This window comes from Poecilia reticulata, linkage group LG1 (assembly GCF_000633615.1).
Source record: "Poecilia reticulata strain Guanapo linkage group LG1, Guppy_female_1.0+MT, whole genome shotgun sequence".
Taxonomy (NCBI): domain Eukaryota; kingdom Metazoa; phylum Chordata; class Actinopteri; order Cyprinodontiformes; family Poeciliidae; genus Poecilia; species Poecilia reticulata.
This window is the reverse complement of record NC_024331.1, coordinates 14197532-14219623: the sequence shown is the minus strand read 5'-3', so window position 1 is coordinate 14219623 and position 22092 is coordinate 14197532. Positions and strand designations below refer to the sequence as shown.

At 39.7% G+C, this 22092-nt stretch overlaps 1 protein-coding gene across 5 annotated transcripts in view; it reads right to left on the bottom strand.

The window, feature by feature from the left end:
* The window catches only part of rgs12b (regulator of G protein signaling 12b), a 52137-nt gene that overhangs the window by 28731 nt on the left and 1314 nt on the right, over positions 1–22092 (bottom strand). For all 5 annotated transcript variants that reach the window (XM_008408432.2, XM_008408398.2, XM_008408424.2 and 2 more), the window contains exons 2-5: positions 20595–21867; positions 19887–20126; positions 17979–19007; positions 12833–12952 (exon numbers count right to left, since the gene is read on the bottom strand). In XM_008408432.2, coding sequence (XP_008406654.1) covers positions 12833–12952; positions 17979–19007; positions 19887–20126; positions 20595–21671 — 2466 coding nt within the window. In that variant the 5' untranslated portion in view covers positions 21672–21867. The remainder of the gene's footprint in view (positions 1–12832; positions 12953–17978; positions 19008–19886; positions 20127–20594; positions 21868–22092) is intronic.

Below are 22092 nucleotides of genomic sequence, written 5' to 3'. Positions count from 1 at the left end.
TTCACCCTCCACTACTCTGATACCTCAAAATTCAAATTAATTAAGTTAAGTGTTAGGCAGGGAGAGCGTTAATCAGAGAAGCAGCCAAGAGGCTTGTCTGCAGAGACCCCACAGATCAGATGAGAAAATCTGCCGATCATTTTAGTGTTATTGGGTTTTGTAGGGGAACAGAGCACAAAACTCTGTGAAACTTCCTGCTGTGAAACATGAGGATTACAGCATCCTGCTATGGTGATGCTTTTCTTCAGCAGAGTCAGGGAGCCCATTAAAGAAAAACCCACAGAGGACAGAAAAATAAAATCACTTTTCAGCAGCAACATTTTTTTTCTTCAGTTTTGTGAAGCCGTCATTTTTTCCCCCCCTTGCGGTGATTTTGTAGTGCCAGGTCAACTATGCTGAAGTTGCAAGTAGACAAGTGAAAATTTTCGGTTCCAGCGTGTATTGATGCACACGATTCCGTTGAAGTGTCTGGTGAAGTCTTATTTTTTTGGGGGGGAAGTGTACCCACATGCCAAGTACCAGAGCCGAGAGTTTCACTCTCTGAGCAGAGCAGACAGGCCTTTAAACGGTGTATGTTACAAAGTTCAAATCTGGCGTCATGAATAATTAGGAACTGAATGAAAAACAACAAAAAATATACTTAAATATGATCTCATTAACAATTTATTCTAATAATTTCAGTAATTTTAAGGACAAATTGCAGAAATGAACTGATATGTTTTTGCCTTCTTTTAACCACCAAAAACCCCATCAGAGCTCGAGGTACTTCAAATGCTGTGCCATATTGTTGCTAAAGTTAATGCTAGCCTTTCACGTCCCCGTATCATAGCAACATCAGGGATGGTTCCAGCACTCGGCACCCCTCCGACAACCAATATGCACACACACAAAAACTAAGGCGAAAGCAGCTGCCAAAGCACTAATTAGCAGGAGCTGTTGTTCTTAAAGGGAAAGTCCAGTGGAGCCTTGATACTCGGTACGTCAGAGCTGGTTCAGCTCAGCCTGCACACCCGAAATCACCACAGAAGCTGGGAAAACCACACAGCTGAAATTCTTCCAGAAAACTGATTGCTCACACGTCTTGGTGTGTGAGCAATGGATTTAGGAGATGAATACTGTAATTACATGTGCTCAAACTAACCCCAACGCACATTTGTCAGTGCAGGAAAACATAAGAAAGGGTACAATGTCACAAAACATATGAGGAGTGTAAACAGGGTTAGCTGAAATGATGGTATGTAAAGGGGATGAGAGACAAACAAAGAGTTCAGTTCGTCTAGTGTCATTAAACCAAAGAGGTCTTGATGTTGTGTGAATGTCTACTATATCATGGACTTCAAACCAGCTCAACACAGAAAAGTAAACATTAAAAAAAAAAAAAAAAAATCTGTGTTTGGTTTTGATTTGCTACCATCTCCTGAAAACAGAGAAACACACTTTGAATGCATAGTATAAGTTGCTACCTTATACTGACCTAAATTTTCATTTTTGTAAATTTCTCAAAAAAAAAAAAAGTTTAACAAATGTTAACTCAGATGTCAATATTATTTAATCTGTCAGGGCTTAGAGCATCTTTATATACTAAGTAAATAGTGATATTGTTTCTAATGATCAACTTTACAACAAGAAACGCAGGTATTTTATGAAAAAAATCCAAAATAGTTTAAACTTACTGCTTACAAAAGTGAAACCATGTAGAAAATACCTACACTTTAAAATAATGGAGCAGCAAAACCTAAACGTTAGGGCTCTAAATACCACAGAAACTGTGTGACAATAGTGGAGAAATCAGCATGTAAGAGAAAAATCTGAAACTGAGACATTTCCTTTTGGTTTCTTCAAATATAACTGAAGCCGCAGAGGTGGACAGTCTACCTCCTATTTCTTTTATGTCTGTATAAGACGCAGTAAAACCGAACACTGCCCCCTGCTGTTGCTACTAAAGTGGAACATCGGCTGGAGAAGAGCATGGGGGTGAAACCGCTGTCCTCGAGGGCCAACGATTACCTGCTTTAACAGATCTGAATCAAATGATTGGGTCGTTAAAGTGCTTCCGCAGAACCTGATGACATGTTGAGGAGGTAATTCAAGCATTTCATTCAGGTAGGTGAAGGCAATGACATCATAAAGGTTGCTGGACATTGGTGTTCGTGGATCAGAGTTTAAAACCCTGTAATAGAAGAAGAATAAAAGCTAAAGTTGAGAAGGTTTTCAGGTTATTATTCATCTTTTTTTAACTGCAATTAAAAAAGATGTAGAATCAGAGCTGCTAAAGGATAGTTTTTCAATCAAATGCAGAATATTTTAACAGATAAAAAAATGATTTGGTGAATGACGTTTTCTGGATTATTGAGATAATAATCCAAATAGACTGAAATAATTAGTGTGAGGTGTATTTAGGCTATTTCTGCCCACAAAGGCTTCAAAGTGCACTACAAAATAAAATAAATTTACATGCAGGACTTCTTTCAATGTTTTTCAGGTATTTATTAAGACCGTCCACCAGAGGCCGTGTCAAGTTTACATACTGACGTGAATTGTAATGTACTGTATCTTCAATGTAAAATTAATCGTGGTAAAACACAATAAAAAAACAGCTGAAAACTGTATTTATAAGACTGAGGTCTTTTTTAATAATGTATAAATCGGTTAATGTTATAGTTGTAGTTCTTGTTTTTCATCTTAGTTTATTTTTAGAGTGCAGATTAACTAAATTTGTTGGCTGAATCTGGTTTGAGTACAGCTTCCACATTGTTATTTGAAAGTAGTAAGATCAGGCCTGTGCGTGCACGAACAGGAGTAACATGGATGTTAGATGCAAAGCAGTAATACCTGTACTATTCCTTCACAATGCTAGCTTCCATCACCTGTGAAATGGAAAATTACCACCAAAGCCACTACATAGTTTTTTCTCATTGTTTTAGCTAATGCACTCTTTTTATATGTTTTTTTTTATGTCTTCAGACATGTTGATTATAAAACACCTGGCAGAGTACAACACATTCCACATTTGGCCAAAGAATTTAAACCATAAATGTCAAGGAAGGTTTACATTTTCATAATGAAGCACATGACTTCCTTAAAATATTTCCTTAAACTGTTCCCCCAAGCCATAGAATCTGATTGACCCATAACACATTGGGTCAACTTTTAAGAAAACTTTTTTTTTTTTTTTTTTTGAATGACCAACATGCAGTCAATAATATGTTCCGTCAACCACATTTAGCAGAGTAATTATCTGAAAAAGCATATGTAAAATTTGGAAATAGTAAATAGTCTTAAAAATTCTGGCAAGATTAGCAGACCAGTTTGTGTTAACTCAAAATGGGGGACCAGAGCCAACAGGTTGTGCCAAGAGAGAAATGGGTCAGTAAGGCCAACACACACTCCACAAGAGCAGAGATTTATTGTTTTGCTTGAGGTGGCAAGAGCCAGTATAAAACGTCCAGTTCTCTGCAGGACATTTTTTATTTCAAGGGAAGAAACGAGTTCAGACAGCGAACACGTTTCTCTGATCTTACCTCACCTGACAACATTTGGCCATTTGATTATTTGCAGTTTCAGAATCAAACAGACCACTTCTGAAACACTGATTATGTGGGACTAATGCTCTATAGCCTGAGCAGGCTATCAGTTTGAAAGTAGAAAAACTAATAATCAAATTCCAGAATTCGACATTACAACTCATAGTTTCAAAGATTAGATTACATTTTCTCTACTCAAAACTATAATACTTTTGATGGCTATTTATATATTAAAATCAACCTAGTGCCAGAAACTATGTAACAATAAACAACATATAGAATGAAAAACTTCTTAGCTATATCCATGTTATACATGTAAACAGTAAATTCATTAAAATTTAATTTATAAGTATATTTTTTTCAGTTCATCAAGCTTCTAAACTGCTTGCAGAAAAGTATTCAGAGGCCAATTTCCCAGACTAATGATTTTACGAGTGTCTGCTGCTAAGCATAGACCAATACTAATTAAAATATACAGGACTACAAAAACAGATAAAAAGAAAAATATGTGGGGTGTTTCACCAGGAGTGGCATATTAAAGGCTCTGCCAAAGGAAACACACAACTACAGTACATGTAACAACTGTTATGCATAACGTCTGCATGCTTTGCTTGGCAAAAAGAAAAGAGAAGCTGTGCACAGCTGGGTAGTAGTACTTTTTGATGCCCAATTACCTCTATATGTGATCCTTTTTGTCTAACAGGGTCTTAAAATGTCTTTTCTGTAACTGGGGATTTTTAGCTCCTTAAAAAATATACTCTTTAAAAATGTGTTTTTTTGTTTTCTTAATGCTGTACATTGTAATCATAGACTGGTTAAAATACTTTTCCATTACAGTCACGCTTTGAGAATCCACATTTATGGCGTCTCTACACAAAATCCTATGTACGAAATTATGGAACGAAACATTTTCGAATAGTAGCGCAATCTTACTCCGGGAATTTCTTTAATCTTCCCCACCACAGTGGTGCCAAGATAAATTTGTCACAGTTGCGGTTGTTTGCAAACTCTTTTAATTACTGCTCTGACTCCACATGTGGACACGTTTGGACAGGAGCCTTTTTTTTCATGTAGACATTTTCCAACTTTTAGAGATCAACATATCTGACTTACTTCAACGGTATGTTCTTTTGCCTTTTTCATTTTGAAGATTGGCTAACAGAAGATAATTTTACGCAGGTCAGTGTTGAGGAAATTTAAACTTCCTCAACACCGATCAACAAAATAGAACTGACAAAAAATGCTTTAGTTACATTTATTCTATAGTGATTTAGTTAAATTGTTTGGTTACTTTTTATGGAGTTGTCTTTAAACCGAGCAAAACTACTCTCATTTAGGTTTGAATGGCTCTAAAAGAGGCAGAAGATAAAAGTTCAGTTTTAACAAGTTTACCCATTTGTGACATTATGAGAATCAGAATTAACACTGTTTGGAATAATGGTGATAAAACCGCTGACCTTGCAACTGCTGGATATCAATTGAGTAACAACTTACCCAAATAAATGAAAAGGACGACTCTTTAAAGTAATGATAACATCATGACAAGTACAAACACCACACACACTAAGACATGGGCTCTAAAATCAACAGAATGAGACCGATAAATTTGTTTTCCCTAGAATAGTAAAACATACTGACTCAATTCTGATGTGGTCAGACCTTTAATCCAGGATTAGTAAGAAGTTGAAACAAAAATATTTGTATTTATTTTAAATCTGAAGTATGCAAAATGTGACTTCCGACCTCATGGGGTGTTTTACGTACAGGAGCGACACTGATCCTGATCCGTCATCTGATTTTCCCTCCCTAACGCGCTCAGCTCCAGGGGGACATCACGAGGAACGACATGCACAAATCTCTTTAGTGAGAATAAACAATCACACACACAGGAATAAACTTGTGTAGAGTTCTTATCTTTAGGTGCCTGAATGTGTTTTTATTTATAATTTTAGGGTATGAATGAATTTTTTGTGCCCTTGTGGTTCTGTGTGTGTGTGCGTGTGTGTGTGTTGGGTCAAGGGGCTGGGAGAATGCTGTTTTTTTCTCACTGATGTGTTCAGTTAAATAATGTCTTGAGCTGCTCGCCACCACAGTGTCAAAACTTCTTACCCCTCCACAAACAACTGCAATTCATCCACAACTACTAAGAGCAAATCACTAGTGAATTCTTTCACATTATATATTAATCAGTCAATTGAAGGATTTAGAAGCAATAACAATTGCTGCGTTTTATCCAGTTTATTAGCGCAATATGTATAAAAGCCTTAAACACACACACACAGGGACGCAAATATGTTCACACAGCCAAATCAATTAGCTTTAATGACAGAGTGATCAAATGGAGGAATCAACAGGTGCCCCTTTAAATCAAAAGAGCCGAAAGGGCCTAACGATTGGCTCAAACGGGTCACATGATGTGTCAATCCTGAGACGGGCCTCACAACTACAGTTTTAGTGCATCCAGTTCATTTTAAACTAAAATAAATGCAGGTCAACAAATATAACAGAAAAAAAAACATTTTTTGTATACATGTAACATAAAAGGTTATGAACTCAAACTATTAGAAACACTTTGATATCTTGACATGAACTTAGATCATTTGCTGTGGTTGGACATGGCAAGGATTGTGCCATACACCTTGAATCCTACATATATATGTATATATATGTATATATTTAGAGAGAGTGAGACAGACACAAAGAAATTCAACACAGACTGTATCAATCAAGCATACAGAAACGCAAACATTGAACTCATTTACTCACTGGATCTGCAGGCATTTCAGTAAAAGTTTGCTGCTCCATGAAGACGCGTAATCCTCAGCACCGCATGTGAGAGATCTTTTAAGTGAACATCGTCGTTAGCTGTCTAATATGTGTGTGTGTGTGTGTGTGTGTGTATGAGAGAGGAGAGACTAAGTGCTGGTTTTCAAATGTCCAAACGGCTACAGAATGTCGCTGTCACCAGATTCCCCCTTTCCTTCCGTGCGCTCTCTCTCTCTCTCATCCCTCCTCCTCCTCCTCCTCTTCCCTCTCTATCGTCTCCCCTTCCCTACCTCAACCCACCCCCCTGGCCCCCCTTACTCCCTCCCTCATTCGCCTTTGCCGCTGCACCCACCCTCACATAATTTCTATTCCTCCCACACTGCTGCCGGCTGACACACACACACACACACACACACACACACACACACACACACACACACACACACACGCGCACACCCACGCACGAGACAAATGTGTAGGCATTACTGCAAAACCCCCCGTCATTAGGCAACACACACCCACACAAAATTTGCGCAAAGTTGAACGTGTTACCCTCAGCGCTCTTCAGTTGTCGGCTCAGTATACCCCACACATGTCTGGAGAATAAACTGACAGTTTTGATGTTTAGGAGGCGGAGGGGGGTCAAAAAAGCAAACAGACGAAGAGGAGGGGGGGGGGACTGGATGAACGACGCAATGATTCGTTCTGAAAGACGGAGACTGACAGCTAAGACAGCTACCTGCAGGAAGCACTACGTGTTAAAAAAAGTGGCTGCATTCCTCAACATGCCTTGACACACAGTGGAGGTACTCACCCCAACACCTTCTAGCGCACACACACCCCTGCTGTCTGCCCTTAACTTGGCCCAGGGGTGATGACAGCGAATGTAGCACCACTCAATGACACTGACGGCTGATAAATAACCAGCAGTCAAGAGGCGTTTACTGGCAATCAACAGGGACAGAATGTGTTTTCACAGTATTATAAACGTAAACAACATGCAGGTGAAAACAGATGTTCACATATTTTGACAGAAAACGATAGATTTTTTTTTTTTTTCCTCACTTTCTCACGTTAATCTAGGTAAATGTTACTTGTTTTAGGTCAATTAGTATTATCAAATATATTTCTATTTAATAATTGCCAGAATAACTCCATTTCACCAGACAGAACTGGTGTAACTGAGTCAGGCTCGTAGGGCTCCTTTTCATCTCTGCCCCCAAAATGATATTTAAAAAAAAACAAAAAAACAACAACAATGTTTTCTTTGAGCCACTTTATAACACATCCATCCATCCATTTTCTTTCACCCTTGTCCCTCAGTGGGGTCGGGAGGGGTCTTTATAACACATTTGGTCAGAATTTTGTTCTGTCCTTGAGAAGAGCGCCACTCGCTCCCACAACAAAACATCCCCATAAAACGATGCTACCACCCTTCCTCTTCACAGTTGAGATGGTTGTTATTCATTAATTATTCTGATAATAAGTCGGATATAAAAATTGGCAAATTATCCAGATTTTTCATTAAAATCACTTAAGCCTTACCTTTTTATACAATATTATAAATTTTCAAAAAAAAACACACAAAAAAAAAAACTATTAATATAATATTATAAGGACGTGTAATAATTCCATTCCTTTTTTAAGTAAAATAATAAATGTCTTATTGCTTGAAATAGAATAACAGCATTTCTTTAGAGTATGCCTCATTATTCGTAGCAAGTTATGAATCTGTGGCTAAAAAAATACTTCTAGCACCAAACGTGAAAAGCTTAGACCTTTCTGATTGAATTAACATCAATATAGTGTAGGACTGATTAATTCTCTGGATTAATCGATAAACAATTGAAGCTGCAGGTGCTTAGTGGGAGACTTTTTTTTGTTGTTTTTTACAGAGTTTGAACCAGATGAAGATGAAAACTATGTCACTTGAAGATTTGAGCGTAGAACATTTTTACAGACAAAAGCTTTGCTTTTTTTTAAATCTTAAATACAGAATGTGGACATTTTTTAGTACAGTTTTGGCTCAGTTACTGCTCTGAGTATATTAAGAATTATTGAACTACTAAATTGGTTGACAATTATTTTAATAATCGATTAATCATTATTAATCCTACTAACTGTCATAGCCCTACTTCCATCTTCCTTCTTTGTCCGTCACCCCTCAATGGAAAATTTAAGTGGAAAAATGTACGTTATTTTTAAACCATAACGTTTCAAAACCTTGGCATATCTTCACTCTTGTAGTTGTAGTGTCGCCACACCTAATGCCAGACATTACCACCAAAGAATTAAAGCTGGTTGAAATTGAGTTTTTTTTATTTATTTGCTCAGACATCAGGCTTTGGAGACACACCAATCATTTTCAAATAGACACCAACCGTCCATTTGACAACATCATTAGATCAAACAGATGTTTGACGGTTCAGCAGAGACGTATAAACACCTTGAATTTGACTTTAATGTGACATACATCGTCTTAAAAGGCTTGACAGAACAGACAACTCTGTCAGGCACTTAATTAGAGGAGTGATGTAAGATGTTATTGGTTGTGCTTTCCCACCAATTCCTCGAAACAGAAAGCTGTTTTGTTTTTGTTTCTTTTTTTTTTTTTTTTTTTACATTAAAAGGTCAACTGTTAAGTTTATTAGATTTTCAGAAACATCAGTCTCACTGAAGTCACATTTGTGTGTTTCGATTCAAACTTACAGCCTGTTAGGAAATATCTGCGTAGCTGTGATGTCCATAACAAGGTTTGAGTCAAATATGTTACATTTACCAAAACAGCAAAGCTACAACTAATGTCGCAGGGCAGCTGTAGCTACAATGTAGCTCACCGTGAATGAGTGAATGTAGTATGAAGCGCTTTGGTGTGACTTGATGAAGCACTTTACAAGTTTGCCTTATTTGTGATATAATTTAATATCTTTAAGTTTCTTTTTTGAAATGTAATGCTGTCTGTGTAACTATTTTTAGAAAGCACATGATGGAAAAACAAATCTTCCTACTTCAACGCAAACAACCAGTTTATGAATGCAGGATATTCTAAAAGATAAAGGAAGTTTCTGCACAGCACAGAACAATGTTTCAGTCCCCAGAAATGCTACATGCATTAATCATTCAATTTGAGTCTATTTGAACAGTAATCAGCCACACAATAAGCCAATTGTGTGGTTTATTATTCATACATCTAAACTGTATGACTTTCTTACAAGTTATATTTGAGCATTTGACCTCTAAATGATTAGTATGGCTTAATGTTATTTGCCAGTCTTCCTTGTGTGAAAGCTTAACACACGTGGGACCAATTCAGCACAAGTTTTATATCAAGCACATGAACATTTTTTGTGCCATGTTGCCCTTTGAAAAAGTTAATTTAATTAGTTGCCTGCAAAGAGGGGATGTATATCTTGTATTGGTGAGATGCAGTATTTAAAGTTTTTTTGGCCTTCAGAGGAGGCTATTTTTTTCCAGTCAATCTTTTTATTGAACCACTAACTCTTGAAGTCATATTGGTTGGCAGGCCACTCCTGGGAAGATTTAAAACTGGTGCAGGAATTCTAAATATAATGTCAAATAAATAATAAAGCATAAATGTTATGCTTTGTGATCGCTCAGATGATAAAGCATAGGATTAGACTGAATAGATCTGCCCTGATGGATCAGGCACATTGTCACCAATGACGATCTAGATTGTTTTTTTCAATACTGGTATCGATACAGATATTATCGGATTGGTGCAGCTCTATTTGTTACCCTCTCCAAATAGAGGTCAGTGACTTTGTTTCTGATCTGTTCTTGTATTTCTTTAGCACGTGATGGGTTGCTTGTTGACGTATTTTATCCTGTATCATGTTGTCAGACAGTTCCTAATAAAATAATTTCTTGACCGTAGAGGCTGGTGAAATTAACTTTTATGCACTTTAATTACAGTTATAGTCATTGGCCGGGAATTGCATTTTATATTTACTTTGAACTGCCTTGTTGCTAAAAATGTGCCACATGAATAAAATTACATGACCTTATTGTTACTGACACAAAAGAGAATAAATCTGGAAAAAGACTGACACCTATTTTCAAAACTGTTCATATTATTTGGTAAAATAACTGTTGAAGAAGATTATTGGTTCACTGAAATGTAAAGCATTATTCAAAAACAAGCAGAAGAGTGTTCAGTCAATTGCTCGTCTTTAAAAATTAAGCCCTACTCCATCACTAGATAGACAGTAAGTGTATAGGTCTGGCCTGAATGTACATACAGTACCACATATTCAGCAGTAAAACATATCTGAATTTTCACCGTGACATCTGAAAGCTCCTAAATGTGTGCATACATGTACGTGAATCTACATACCGTTTGTGCTTTCTGTGTCAGTTCCTCACTAATGAGTTGAATGCCAGCTTGTTGCTCATCGGAGCTCGTTAGAAGAGCGAGCCAACACTTAGAACCCATTTACCCCCCACCACAATCACCACACAAGTACATGCACACACACACGCACACACACACAAAAACCAATCCCACTTTTTTTCCCCCCCGATACACAGCACAAAGCTCTCTCTGTTTGTGAATATTACAGCATGTGCGGCAAGAGAAAAAGGCCTAACAGCCGGAAGAAAAGAAGTAGAATAGAGGCGGCAGGAAGAGCTGAGAAGAAAAAAAAAAACTTTGACGTGGGATGACGATGGGACATCTAAAACTCATGCAAACAGTGTGCAGTTTAACCTTGCAGAATTGAATGTTTCCAACGGAGCTGATGACAATAAAACAAAGGGAATAAAATTATCTAAAATTTGGCAACAGCATACAAAACAAATAGTCTTAACGTTGAGGTCAAATATTCGCAATAACCTGTGTAGCCATAGAGCTGCTGCTCTTCCTTACATGTCACCGTCAGACTGTTCGCCTCTGCAAGTAATTTGTGAAATCTTATCACAGTAGACTCTAAAACAGCTCAATTTCAAAGAATCCTTTATAGAAAAGAAGTATTATGGTGTACGTTGAAGTTGAGCAGAAATAAATAAAAGCTTCTATGAAGAAGATCTAGTCTTTTTCTCAAAAAGTGTTAACACCCCGGGGTAAAATCCAGGTGTTTGAGAATAGAAACTATGAAAATATTTCCAAACCCTATCCAGTTTTGTATATGAGACACACCTCCAAGGTTTGCCTGAACACAGATTTTGGCCCTCTATCTCTCACTCTGCTTCCTGTTGCAGTCAACCAAAGAAAGAATGACAAAAATGTATGGAAAAAAAAAGAAAAAAAAAAGAGTCACAGCTGAAGCAGCCATGGTGAGTTTGACTTGTCTGCTCCCAGGGTGCCCCACTCACCACTAAACAGAGGAAACATTTAACTGTGCTCTGATTCCTATCTCGAGGCCAAAGCTACTGTTATGAAAAGAGCCTCAGATGGCAAGACTCTCCTTCAGACATAAACACACAGACAAGACTTTATGGCAACAACACTGCAATTTATGCACTTAGTTCAGTCTTCTAGCTACATTTTAGAAAAAAACAATAATACAATGGAAAATATAGTATTGAAAACTGATTCATCTAATAGTAGCAAAGTCTATCTCACCATCTGAGCACTAAAATACACAGGTCAAATCTTAACTTTATGAAAGAAGATCTAAATAGGCACATTGTTAGGGATATCTCATGGTTCTCAAATGACTGTACTCCAGGTCATTTCTTGAAGATAAAAAAAAAAAGAAGAAAAATAATTTCTGTGACAGTGGAGTCATGTAACGCTTGAGTCGAGCTGTACACGTGATCCGGTGCCTAAGTTCAAGCCCAGTAATTCGGTTTGCCACATAATTTATTTCAGACCCATAACCAAGGCTGGAAACAATGAAGGGTTTTCCTTGAAGTCAGTTCAAACTAAATGAAGCTTCAGATGAGATTTCAAACTTTAAGGATCTCTAAATCCCAATAAGATCAGTGATTAGAATATGAAGAAAACGACTGATTCAAACGACTGATTCCTAACATTTCAAACCACTCTGCTCATTTCTCTCCAACCTTTGACATCAACAAGTCCTTCTCGCCAACGTAGCATGGGCTCACTGGATATGTTCTCAATTTTCTGACCATTATCCAACAATTTGAGGGACAATACAGTGTAAAAGTCATTTCCCGTACTTAATAAAGCAGCCAGGGAAGCCAAGTGTTTAATTGAAACCGTCAGTTTTCCGATAGTAATAATGAAGTCCTGAGAAGACATCGCTGAGCTCAAAGAGTACAAACACTAATGTAATGTAATGTAATCTACAAACACAAACTGGAAGGTAGAATCACCAGAAAAGAAAAAGACTATCTTCTTGGAGGATTTGTTTCTAAACATTGATACACAACCTTCAGCAACCAAACTTAGTGTCATTCTGTCACAAAAAAAAGCAATGCTGAATGCTTTGTTTCTACTGACAGATTTTGTTAGATTTTACTATTGTATACTATTTCTATGTTAGCATTCACTGTCTAGCAAAAAAAAACAAAAAAAACACACACACACAGTTTGTGCGAGGGTGAATGTTGCTCACCTCCAAGTTGTCCAGGGAGCGGGCCATGCTGAGGCGTTTGGAGCGCCCAAAGGAGCGTCTGGCCGAGGAGCGCTGCGGCAGCGGAGGGAACCCCATCGTCAAGCCGCGAAACCGACCACCCTGAGGCCAAATCAATAAAATTAAGTTCAGTTTATGTGCTATAATGGAGGTCACAATAAACAGCCGTTTGCCAAATAAGAAGCCGCAGGAGATCACAGGAGGGTGAATAACGAGAACCTGCTGTCCACCTCACCTTAGAAAAACACTTCTTTTTCGACAAATGGAATCACATATTGCCTTATATTCAAGTAACTAAATAAAAAAAAATGCATAATTGAACAGGATCATATCCTGAATGGTTCTTTTGAGACACAGAGGCCTTTTTAAAAATATTTTAAACAAAGAAAGAAATCATTAATGATTTCATATTCTTCAAAAAAGGACACTTTAAGTTAGTTCAAGTACGATGTAAAAAACACTTTTTGTCTTTAGCCTCAAGCTATTTTTCTAACGTGAACCTTCAGGAAGCCTCAATTTATCTGAAATACTAGAGAGCTATGTTTTCAATTATCAATTAGTATCAATTAGAATAACAAGCGGGTTTTATAGACAGCTGGATCGTTAGTTGACATGGTTATACGCATGCAGGCCAACTAGACATGTTAATTTGACTGAGTAAAGAAAAAATTTGAAATAGAGAAATGTTGTTAGTCCCGATAAATTGTGTTGCAAATGCATGAACAAGAGGTCACTCTTCTAACATCCTTGATGCGTATGTGTGCTTTGTCAGAAAACTTTCCATATTATTTATATATTTGAGAAAAAAGACAAACACATGACACGTTCATTCACTTACTTATACAGTGCTTTAAAAACTTAAAACTAGAGCCCAGATAAATGGTTTGTTCTCATTCCTGAATGACAGTTTCGACTTCAGAAATAAACGAAACTCATCTCAAGTGGCCACCAGCTCCTAGTTGATTGACTTCATACAAGGAATTATTTATTTTTTTCTACTGCAATTCACTTTTGAGAAGACTGATGAAACAACGTTCAATTAAGCTGAACAACTGCTTTTTTTTTGTATGTTGTTCCTTTGGAGCTCTTGATTAGTAATTATTTCATTCACCTTTACCTTCCAAATCAGAGCAGCACAGGCTCCCTATACTTAGCTAATTGGTATTATATGACTGACTGTTTAATAGATTGATATTTCAGGAGAAATGGAGCATTGTTTCAAAGAGGTTGGAAGGTACCAACTAGTTTGTCTGCATCTGTATGTTTTCCTAATTTGAGCACATTTTTCTCACCTATATGTGACATTTCTCATGGCAGATGCAGGCATTTAAAGTACTTCTGTGTGCCTTCTGCGACAGCTGTCAAATCAATCCCACAATTCTAATCCAATGATGCAAAGTATGTTGCCCAAAAAGATCAAAACAGCTACATCTTTTCCCAGTCTTCGCCCGTGATTGATGATATGATGAATAATGAAGTGCAGCATGCTAAAAACATTAAAACATTACAACGTTTGCAGAAGCACTGGCCTGCAAATGAAGCTAATTGGAATTAGAGCTCAACATCCGTGCAGAAAGTTGCCGCCATAAACTGCCTCAGCTAGGAGCATCAGTGACAGGGGAAAGAGCATTTACTATCTGAAGCCATTTAACAGTGACGTCACGTCACCAAGGACTGCTGTAAATCAGAGGAGACGGGGACTAATCAAGTGTCGCACTGACAACTGTTGCATTTGGAAAGCACAGAAATGACCGGTCATGTCTCTGAACTTCCCACAAGTAACATCTGCCTTATCTCCTCGCACTGTAGGAGACAGCACAGCGGAGTGGGCCCCGGGTGATAGCAGGAGATACGTAATTAAAAGACGCTGACAGGTTTGAGAGGACAGACGCGAGCTGAATCAGACCGCCTGTTTAGGAGGCGGCCGCTGCATTTCATCAGGCATCTGCAGTGGTGTTGCCTGGATACCGAGTCAACCCTACATCTGTGCGTGTGTGCGTTTCCGCGCGCATTCAGATAATGAAGATTCAAACGCTTGATTAAATGCGTAGGCGCAAACACTCTGACGTGACCTTTTTTTTTGTTGTTGTTGGTCTTTAACCCAATTAGTCTTACATGAATACAAGAAAAAAATCCAAAGACGTTTAATGGAGAAGCACAAATTGGGGTTAAGAAGAAAAGTGATAAAGAGCAGTGGTTGTTTTGGTTGGCACAGGAGCCAGCTTTAAAAAAAAAAAACAAAAGAGAGAAAACGAAGTTTCTGAGGAAAATTCGAAGCTCTCATCTGTGTAATTTATCAACCTTAAAACACACTTACATCACTTAAAAAAAACATCTTTCCTTTTTATAGAAAAACACTCTACATAAAAAAAATCTAAAGATGATTGCAGCAAGTTGGGTTAACAGTTACCACATAAAAACAATCATGAGTATGTTTAACACTTCTTTATGACTAAGAATGTATCTGACAATTTAGAAACGAATAACCAAATTGCAGAACAAATTCGTTCAATTATTATTTATCGTTTCAGAAACGTTCAGATCAGCTCTTTGACCATCTCTCAGAATCACGACCAGTATTACCAGCAAGTATCAGCAGTCATGCCACAAGCATGGCATGTGGCTTTTCACTTGCAAAACTTTGTTGCAAGTGAAACAAACACAAACTGAGGCTGTTTAGACTTCAGTCGTCCATTAACGTTTTAGTGTTAATGGAGCTTGAAGGAAAATCAGGAAAGTTGTTGGGTGTGCAGGAAACCAACAGAAAAAAAGAGAGACAGTGCCACCATGTGTTAAACAAAGAGCAAACATTAAGAGACAGACAGCTACAAGCAAATGCGCTATATTAATTAATAAATCAGTGCGATAAATCTGGTTTAACTAATACCAGAGAGTAGAGGGACTGAGCCACAGAGGGATGAGGATTTGGTTCTGAAAACATCATGGCTTCTTTACCAGTTCAGTCTGAGGAGGGCATTGTTCAGAAAGTCCATCTGCTTCTATCAGTTTCTATACTTTGCCTTGGTATTGTTAACGCTTCCTCTGATTGTCCCCACTCAGCTCCCAGGAACCCTCTCAACCAATCAGGAATGGTAATAAAAAAAAGTGCACATTTTGCAATCAAAGCAGTAATCACAGCTTGTAGGTAAGCCTGACGAGATTTTTAAAAAAATGCAAATTTCACAATTCCAAACACTGTTCCCGTTCATCATTTAACATGCTTTTAAGAAGAAGCCAGAAAAAGTGGAACAATGATATAAGCTTTCAAAGACAAAGAAAGCCTGCCACTCCCTCCACCTGTTGCTCTCCACTAAAGAGAAAGACAGAAAACAAGGTAATCAGTTCAACAGGCAGTTGAATAATGCTATTAAATGTAGTCGTTGTTTACTCTAAACTTTCGCATAGTCTGCGAGTCAAACAAAACTATAAACAGATAATATTACAACTGTAGAAATCACACATGAATAATGTGTGCAACTCTAAATGATTGCAATACTCAAAGCACCCCTGCAAGTTTTCCTCAAACTGTCATGGTGAGGTTTTAGAAAATCCAGAGACTGCCTGAGGACATGCTAAAAGTTAAAATTTCACATCAATACTATCAGCGAAAGCCTGAGCTAAAATGGTTGCTTAGGACTGGGATAAGTCCACGAACTCGAGTGCATATCAAACTGTGCCACAGTTGAAGGTCAGACCAAATGCTGCCATGCAAGGAAACAACAATTCCAAGCACAGCAGCAGTAATTTTAAAACGTAATGGCAAAAACAAAACTATCAAAGTGTTTTAATTCCCTAAAATCTACACCTCAAAGTGTTTCACGTGACATAGCAAGACACTAAGACAGCAAAGAAACATTCTTGAACAAAAGCAAACCTGAAGGAAAAATGACAGAAATCAAATAATGTTATCGCAACTAAACGTGAGACTAGAGGCAAACGAATCTCTGGGTGTAAATGTTTTATTTGTATAGCTTTTGTTTTTTTGTGGACTCCATAATGTGATTTTTTTATTTTTATTCGTTTGAGGACATATTTGGATTATTAATCCCACTGCTGAACCAGGAGGTTTTTCTGTGAATTTTCTATTTTTCCTTTCATCTCCATGGTCAAACGTGGTTGGGGCAGCATAATGCTGAGGGGATACTCCTCTTAAGCAAGGACACTGAAACTGATCAGAGTTGATGAAAAGATTAACGGAGCTACAGACAGGGTAATAAAGGAAGAAAATCTGTGGGAGGCTGTGATAAGAGTCGTGTGTATTCAACAAGGACAAGGACCGTTAAACAGCTAGAGCTATAATGAACTAGTTTAAATTAAATCAAAAGTATGAATATTTTTACCACACACTGTGTTCTGGTGAAATCAAAGAAATTAAGAGAGGGCTGATGTATTTTTATTTTTTTTTACATGAAAGTACATGTAAACATTCTGCCTAAGCATCTTCACAGGCAGGGGGTGAGATCATGGGATATATATAGTCCAACTGGATAGTTGTGTCTTTTTCTGCTTCTTAGTGAAATTGATTTCTAATACAATGCATAACAATTTGAAATTCTATCACTTTGACGAATCTGCTCCACTGCAGAAGACAGGTGGTTTTCAGGTGACAACAGATGTCTGCTTGGTGCATAATACATGATCTGATACAGGAGCAGAGAGGATAAATTAACTTATCCATCCACTTTTACCAAGTCTGGGAACTAAGCCAGCATTATGTGCTGCTATAAACCTATTTTCTGAGGTAAATGTAGCCCTTTTAAAAATCGAGACGTTTAATGTCTGAGGAAAAGATGTGACTTGGTGTGTGTGCTGTGAGAAGAGGACCGAAAATGCAGAGCGAGTGGCATGAATTTATAGTCTCAATAATATGTAGCCTTGAACGCTCTCTAGTCATAGTAAATTTCCACGACAGGAATGTGTGATGCGGGGGAGCGACCTGTGACCGGGCTTTCTCGTCTCACAGTCACTTTTAACACAACTATCTCACAGTCCAAAAACTGACTCGAAGAACATTTGTCTTCGGTTGATACTTTGTGAAATAAACTGAATGAAATACGAGCAGGAAAAGTGATAAAAGTCTGACTTGTGCTGATATTTTATATTTTTCCGAGCTTGATTAAAGACGTACCTTTTTCTCTCCCTCCTTTGAGTTCGCCTCTCGCTTTTTCTCTCTTTCGGCTCGCCGTGCTCCGCTGAGCTCCCGGTCTCCGGCGCCGAACAGTTTCTTGGCCCACTCGTCTTTCTGAGCAGCCAGCCGGTGGCTGTGGAGGTGTGCAGGAGGGGGAGGAGGCGGAGGAGGTGGAGGTGGAGAAGGGGGAGGATGACTGACACCAGGTGGATGCATGCGGTCCCCTGGGGCCAGCGGGGCCCGGTAGCGGTCGGCAGGGATCTTATTCATGGGTGGGGGCAGGGTGCTGCAGTTGGCTGATGACCATCCGTCGGTGGACTCGGCGTAGGACTCCTGATCGCTGCTCAGGCCCTGGATGTGGCTGTGGTGGTGCTGGTGCTGCTGACGCCAGTCTCTCAGCACATGGACTGGCAGCCACCTCTGAGGCTCTACTCCTACTCCTCCTCCTCCTCCTCTCCTGTCTCCTCCCCCCATAGCTCCACCCAACTTCCTCGCCGGGTAGTGATGCACATTGAGTCCTTGTGAGAGTCTGCTTGGCAGGTCAGGGTGAGCCAGGGGGAGAGGGTGAGGGAGGTCGGCGAGGTGCGGGTCGTGGAGGTAGTGACCGTTTCTCAGCATCGGCGGAGGAGGGGGAGGCGGAGGGGGGTGGGAGGCGGCTGCTCCAAGGATGGGGCTCCAGGCCTGCTGAGAGGAGGGCGGGCTGTCCCACTGGCGGGCCCCGGACATGTGGTTGTGACTGGGAGGACCCCCGAGGTCCACCAAAAGGACTCGGTTGCTCTTCTCCTCGGGTAAAAAGTTGCCGATTCCACTGTCGCTGTTGCTGCTGGTGCTGTGGTTCTGTTGGGCGTCGTTGTCTGGATCGTGGAAGGCGCGGGCCCGGACCCCCTCGATGTTGTCCCCCATGTCTCGGTAGAGGACAGAAACAAACTGGAGCAGAGGCTGAGAACTGGGTGGGAACTCCAGGCAGCCTCCTGTGTCTGGGTCGGGGGTGCACTCAAAGCCAAACCTCCTTGCCACCCCTGAATGGACCTGCCCATAAAACAGACACAATGCTCAGTACTTACACTTAACAGGCACTGGTTATTAGCATCCCTGAAAACATCTCAAGCTTCATGGATTTTTGGGCCTTGGGACTTTTATGTAATCTTTGTTTTATAGATTACATAAATATTTTATAGGTTTGCTTAAGTGAAAATATCTCTTTCACATTAAAACCATAAACTATCATCTGACAGATGAAATGAATGTAATGGAAGGATGATTTAAAAACTAATAAAATGTACAAATAAAAATAAACCATTGGAGTCATGACTTTGTAGCAAGGAGAAAGCATTTGTTAAAAGTTATATGACGTTTGCAGTTTGCCACAAGCCATTTAAGGAGCACAGCAAATGAGGAAAAAGGTGCTCAGACTCAGTTCAGATGAGTCCAAAGTTGAACTTCTTTGCATGCGGAACATTATGTGGAACGGACAACACTAAGACATAAATGAGAGTGAAACATTCACCTTCTAGCATTAAAAAACAACGCTATCTTTACCCAGCTCCAGTCCTAAATCCAAACAAGAGACTTAAATATTGATGTACACAAGCACTCTTCCTGACCGAGCTTGACGTAAGTTTTACATGAGAATGTTAAAAGTTTCATTCTCTAAATGTGTAAAGCTGGCCCAGAAGACTTACAGCTAAAGGCGGTTACAAACTCATCTTCTTTTTCAGATATTTCTCCTCCCTACTTAGGCTGCTACCCCAATGACGTGACACCAGATAATCGTAAGAAAATGGAAGGTCTTTAAAGACATTTTTACACTGATATGACTTAAAAATGAGAAATTTAGCAGCACTTCTTTAGTATAAAATGTAACAAATATTGTACATGGTCAAAAATGCTTCAGTATCTCTGAATTACCTGGTGATGACATAGTTCTGGGTCCACGATGAACACGTGACATGAAGTCCTTAAACTTCCTTCGTCGTCTCGCCCGTTGCTGAAGTGGCGATCGTCGTGGTCGTCCGTGGCCTGCATGGTTACCAATCCGAAGAATCGGCGATCGTCAGGACAACAGGCGCTGAAGGCGAGTTTCTCTGCAGGGTAGGTGGCCAAGACCTGACCTCTGTCGGTGCACAGGAGTACGCTGTCATGCATGACCTGTCAGGGTGTAATGTATTCATTTTACTGCCGTGCAAACAAATGAAGTTCACACATTTACAAAGTGTAGTTAAAGAAACACCATGTTTCAGTTAACTATTTAGTTTTTATATGCAAACAGAAATAATTGACTGTGCTTACAAGCCGAATCTGATTCAGGGAAGCTATATTTGACGACTCAGTAGAGTGGTGAAATATCCATTCAGAATTACGCCAAAAGCTTGATGACAGCGACAAAAATAGTTTGGTTTCTCTACTACCTGCTAAGGGTTAATGAGAATACATGTCTGTACTGGAGCCTGTATGTACAATTTCAAGCTGGTTTTGAGTAGAGAAAGTCTACAGCAAAGTCAAATATATAAATACAACTCTTGTTCTTTTAAGGTAGTTGAGGTTTTATGCAACAACAAGTGGAAAAAAACAATTAAAAATGTATCTAAGGAAGATAACTAGAAGAGTCAAGTCCACCTTCATGAGGACCAATGAATGGATCTTCTGCTCGGCCCTGAGGCGCCTCATGCTCCCTCTGATGGCTTGCAGACTGTCATTCTCCAAGTTGGTTCCTGTTGAGGCGAGCTCGATGGAGCCGAGATATCCGACAATCATCCCCACGTTAAGAATTCCCTCGCTGGGCTCAAGACCAAAGTCAGCACCTTCTCCAACATCCATATCTTGCTCTTCATGGTGGTGAATGTGGAGGTGGCGGAAGTCGGACTCCAGGAAGACAGAGTCGTCATTCAGCACCTGGGCCATCTCCTCCTCAGAGAGCAGGTTGGGGTTGCTCTGGCTACAGGAGGCATTGCGGTACGGGTTGAACTCTGGATCGGACATCTGATGCGGCTTTGAGGACGAGCTCACCCCGGGCCTGTCCTTGTCCGAGCTGCTGGAGGAGTGGCTGGAATTTTCAAAGATCATGTTGAAGATTCCTCCAGATTGCAACTCGGCCACAACCTTCTCTGCTCTGTTGATGCCAAGCTGCTTGGAATCCAGTTTGGGTTTGTACCAGCCTCCTTTCGGTCCACAGCCTGACCGGCCATTATTGTTGCCCACACCGTTATTATAAAAAACATCCAGCTCGTCATCACTGGAGCAGGAATCCAGGTAGGCCGCCGTCATCGTGTTACTGCTGTGGTGGCGACTGCCGGCGGCCCGTTGAGGGTGGCGCCGGTGACGCTCGCCCTCAGCAATGACCAGCTTTAAAATGCCAGAGCAACGTCCAATCAGTTTGACGACATCTTCGTGCGATGCCTTGGAGACATTTATGTCATTGACAGAGAGGATGCAGTCTCCTGAGCGCAGCCCCACGTAGTCTGCGGGACTTCCTTTAAGGATGCAGCTGAGGACACAAGGACTTTGGCCTGTCAGCGTGAAGCCATACCCTGTTCTTCCTCTCGCAACCTCCACAGCCTGAATGCGGCCATGCTGGCCGATGGAGGCGAGTTGGGGAGGCTGAGGGAATGCCAGCCCACTTCCAACACAGGGGCGTCTCTTGGACGACAAATCCACCTGCCTGGACATTGTGCCAGGAAACCTTCTCTTTTCCATTGATCGGATGGGTTTCAATTGATCATTTCACATCCTTGGTTTGAGACATGTTGGATGTCTTAACAGCTGGGCTGCTTTGAAAAGATGAGCAGCAGCTCAGAATGCAGCACATGGGTGAGAAGCAGGGTTCAAGCTTTAACACAGCTTTGTGAGTGGTCCCATCATGGTGTCAGTCCTTCCTCCTGGCAAAAGGCAGCTGAGGCAGACAAGGAGAGGAGAGAATGCAGTCATGAGATTATTTTCAGTATTTCATAATATAAGGCTTTCTATGTGCATCTCAATAAATATAATGTATTTCATTAAAATTTGATATATTTCTTGATAGAATTATATCAAGAAATATATCCAATTTTAATCTTTTGCTATTTTTAAATATTATGCCTATATACGTACACACACACACACACACACACACACACAC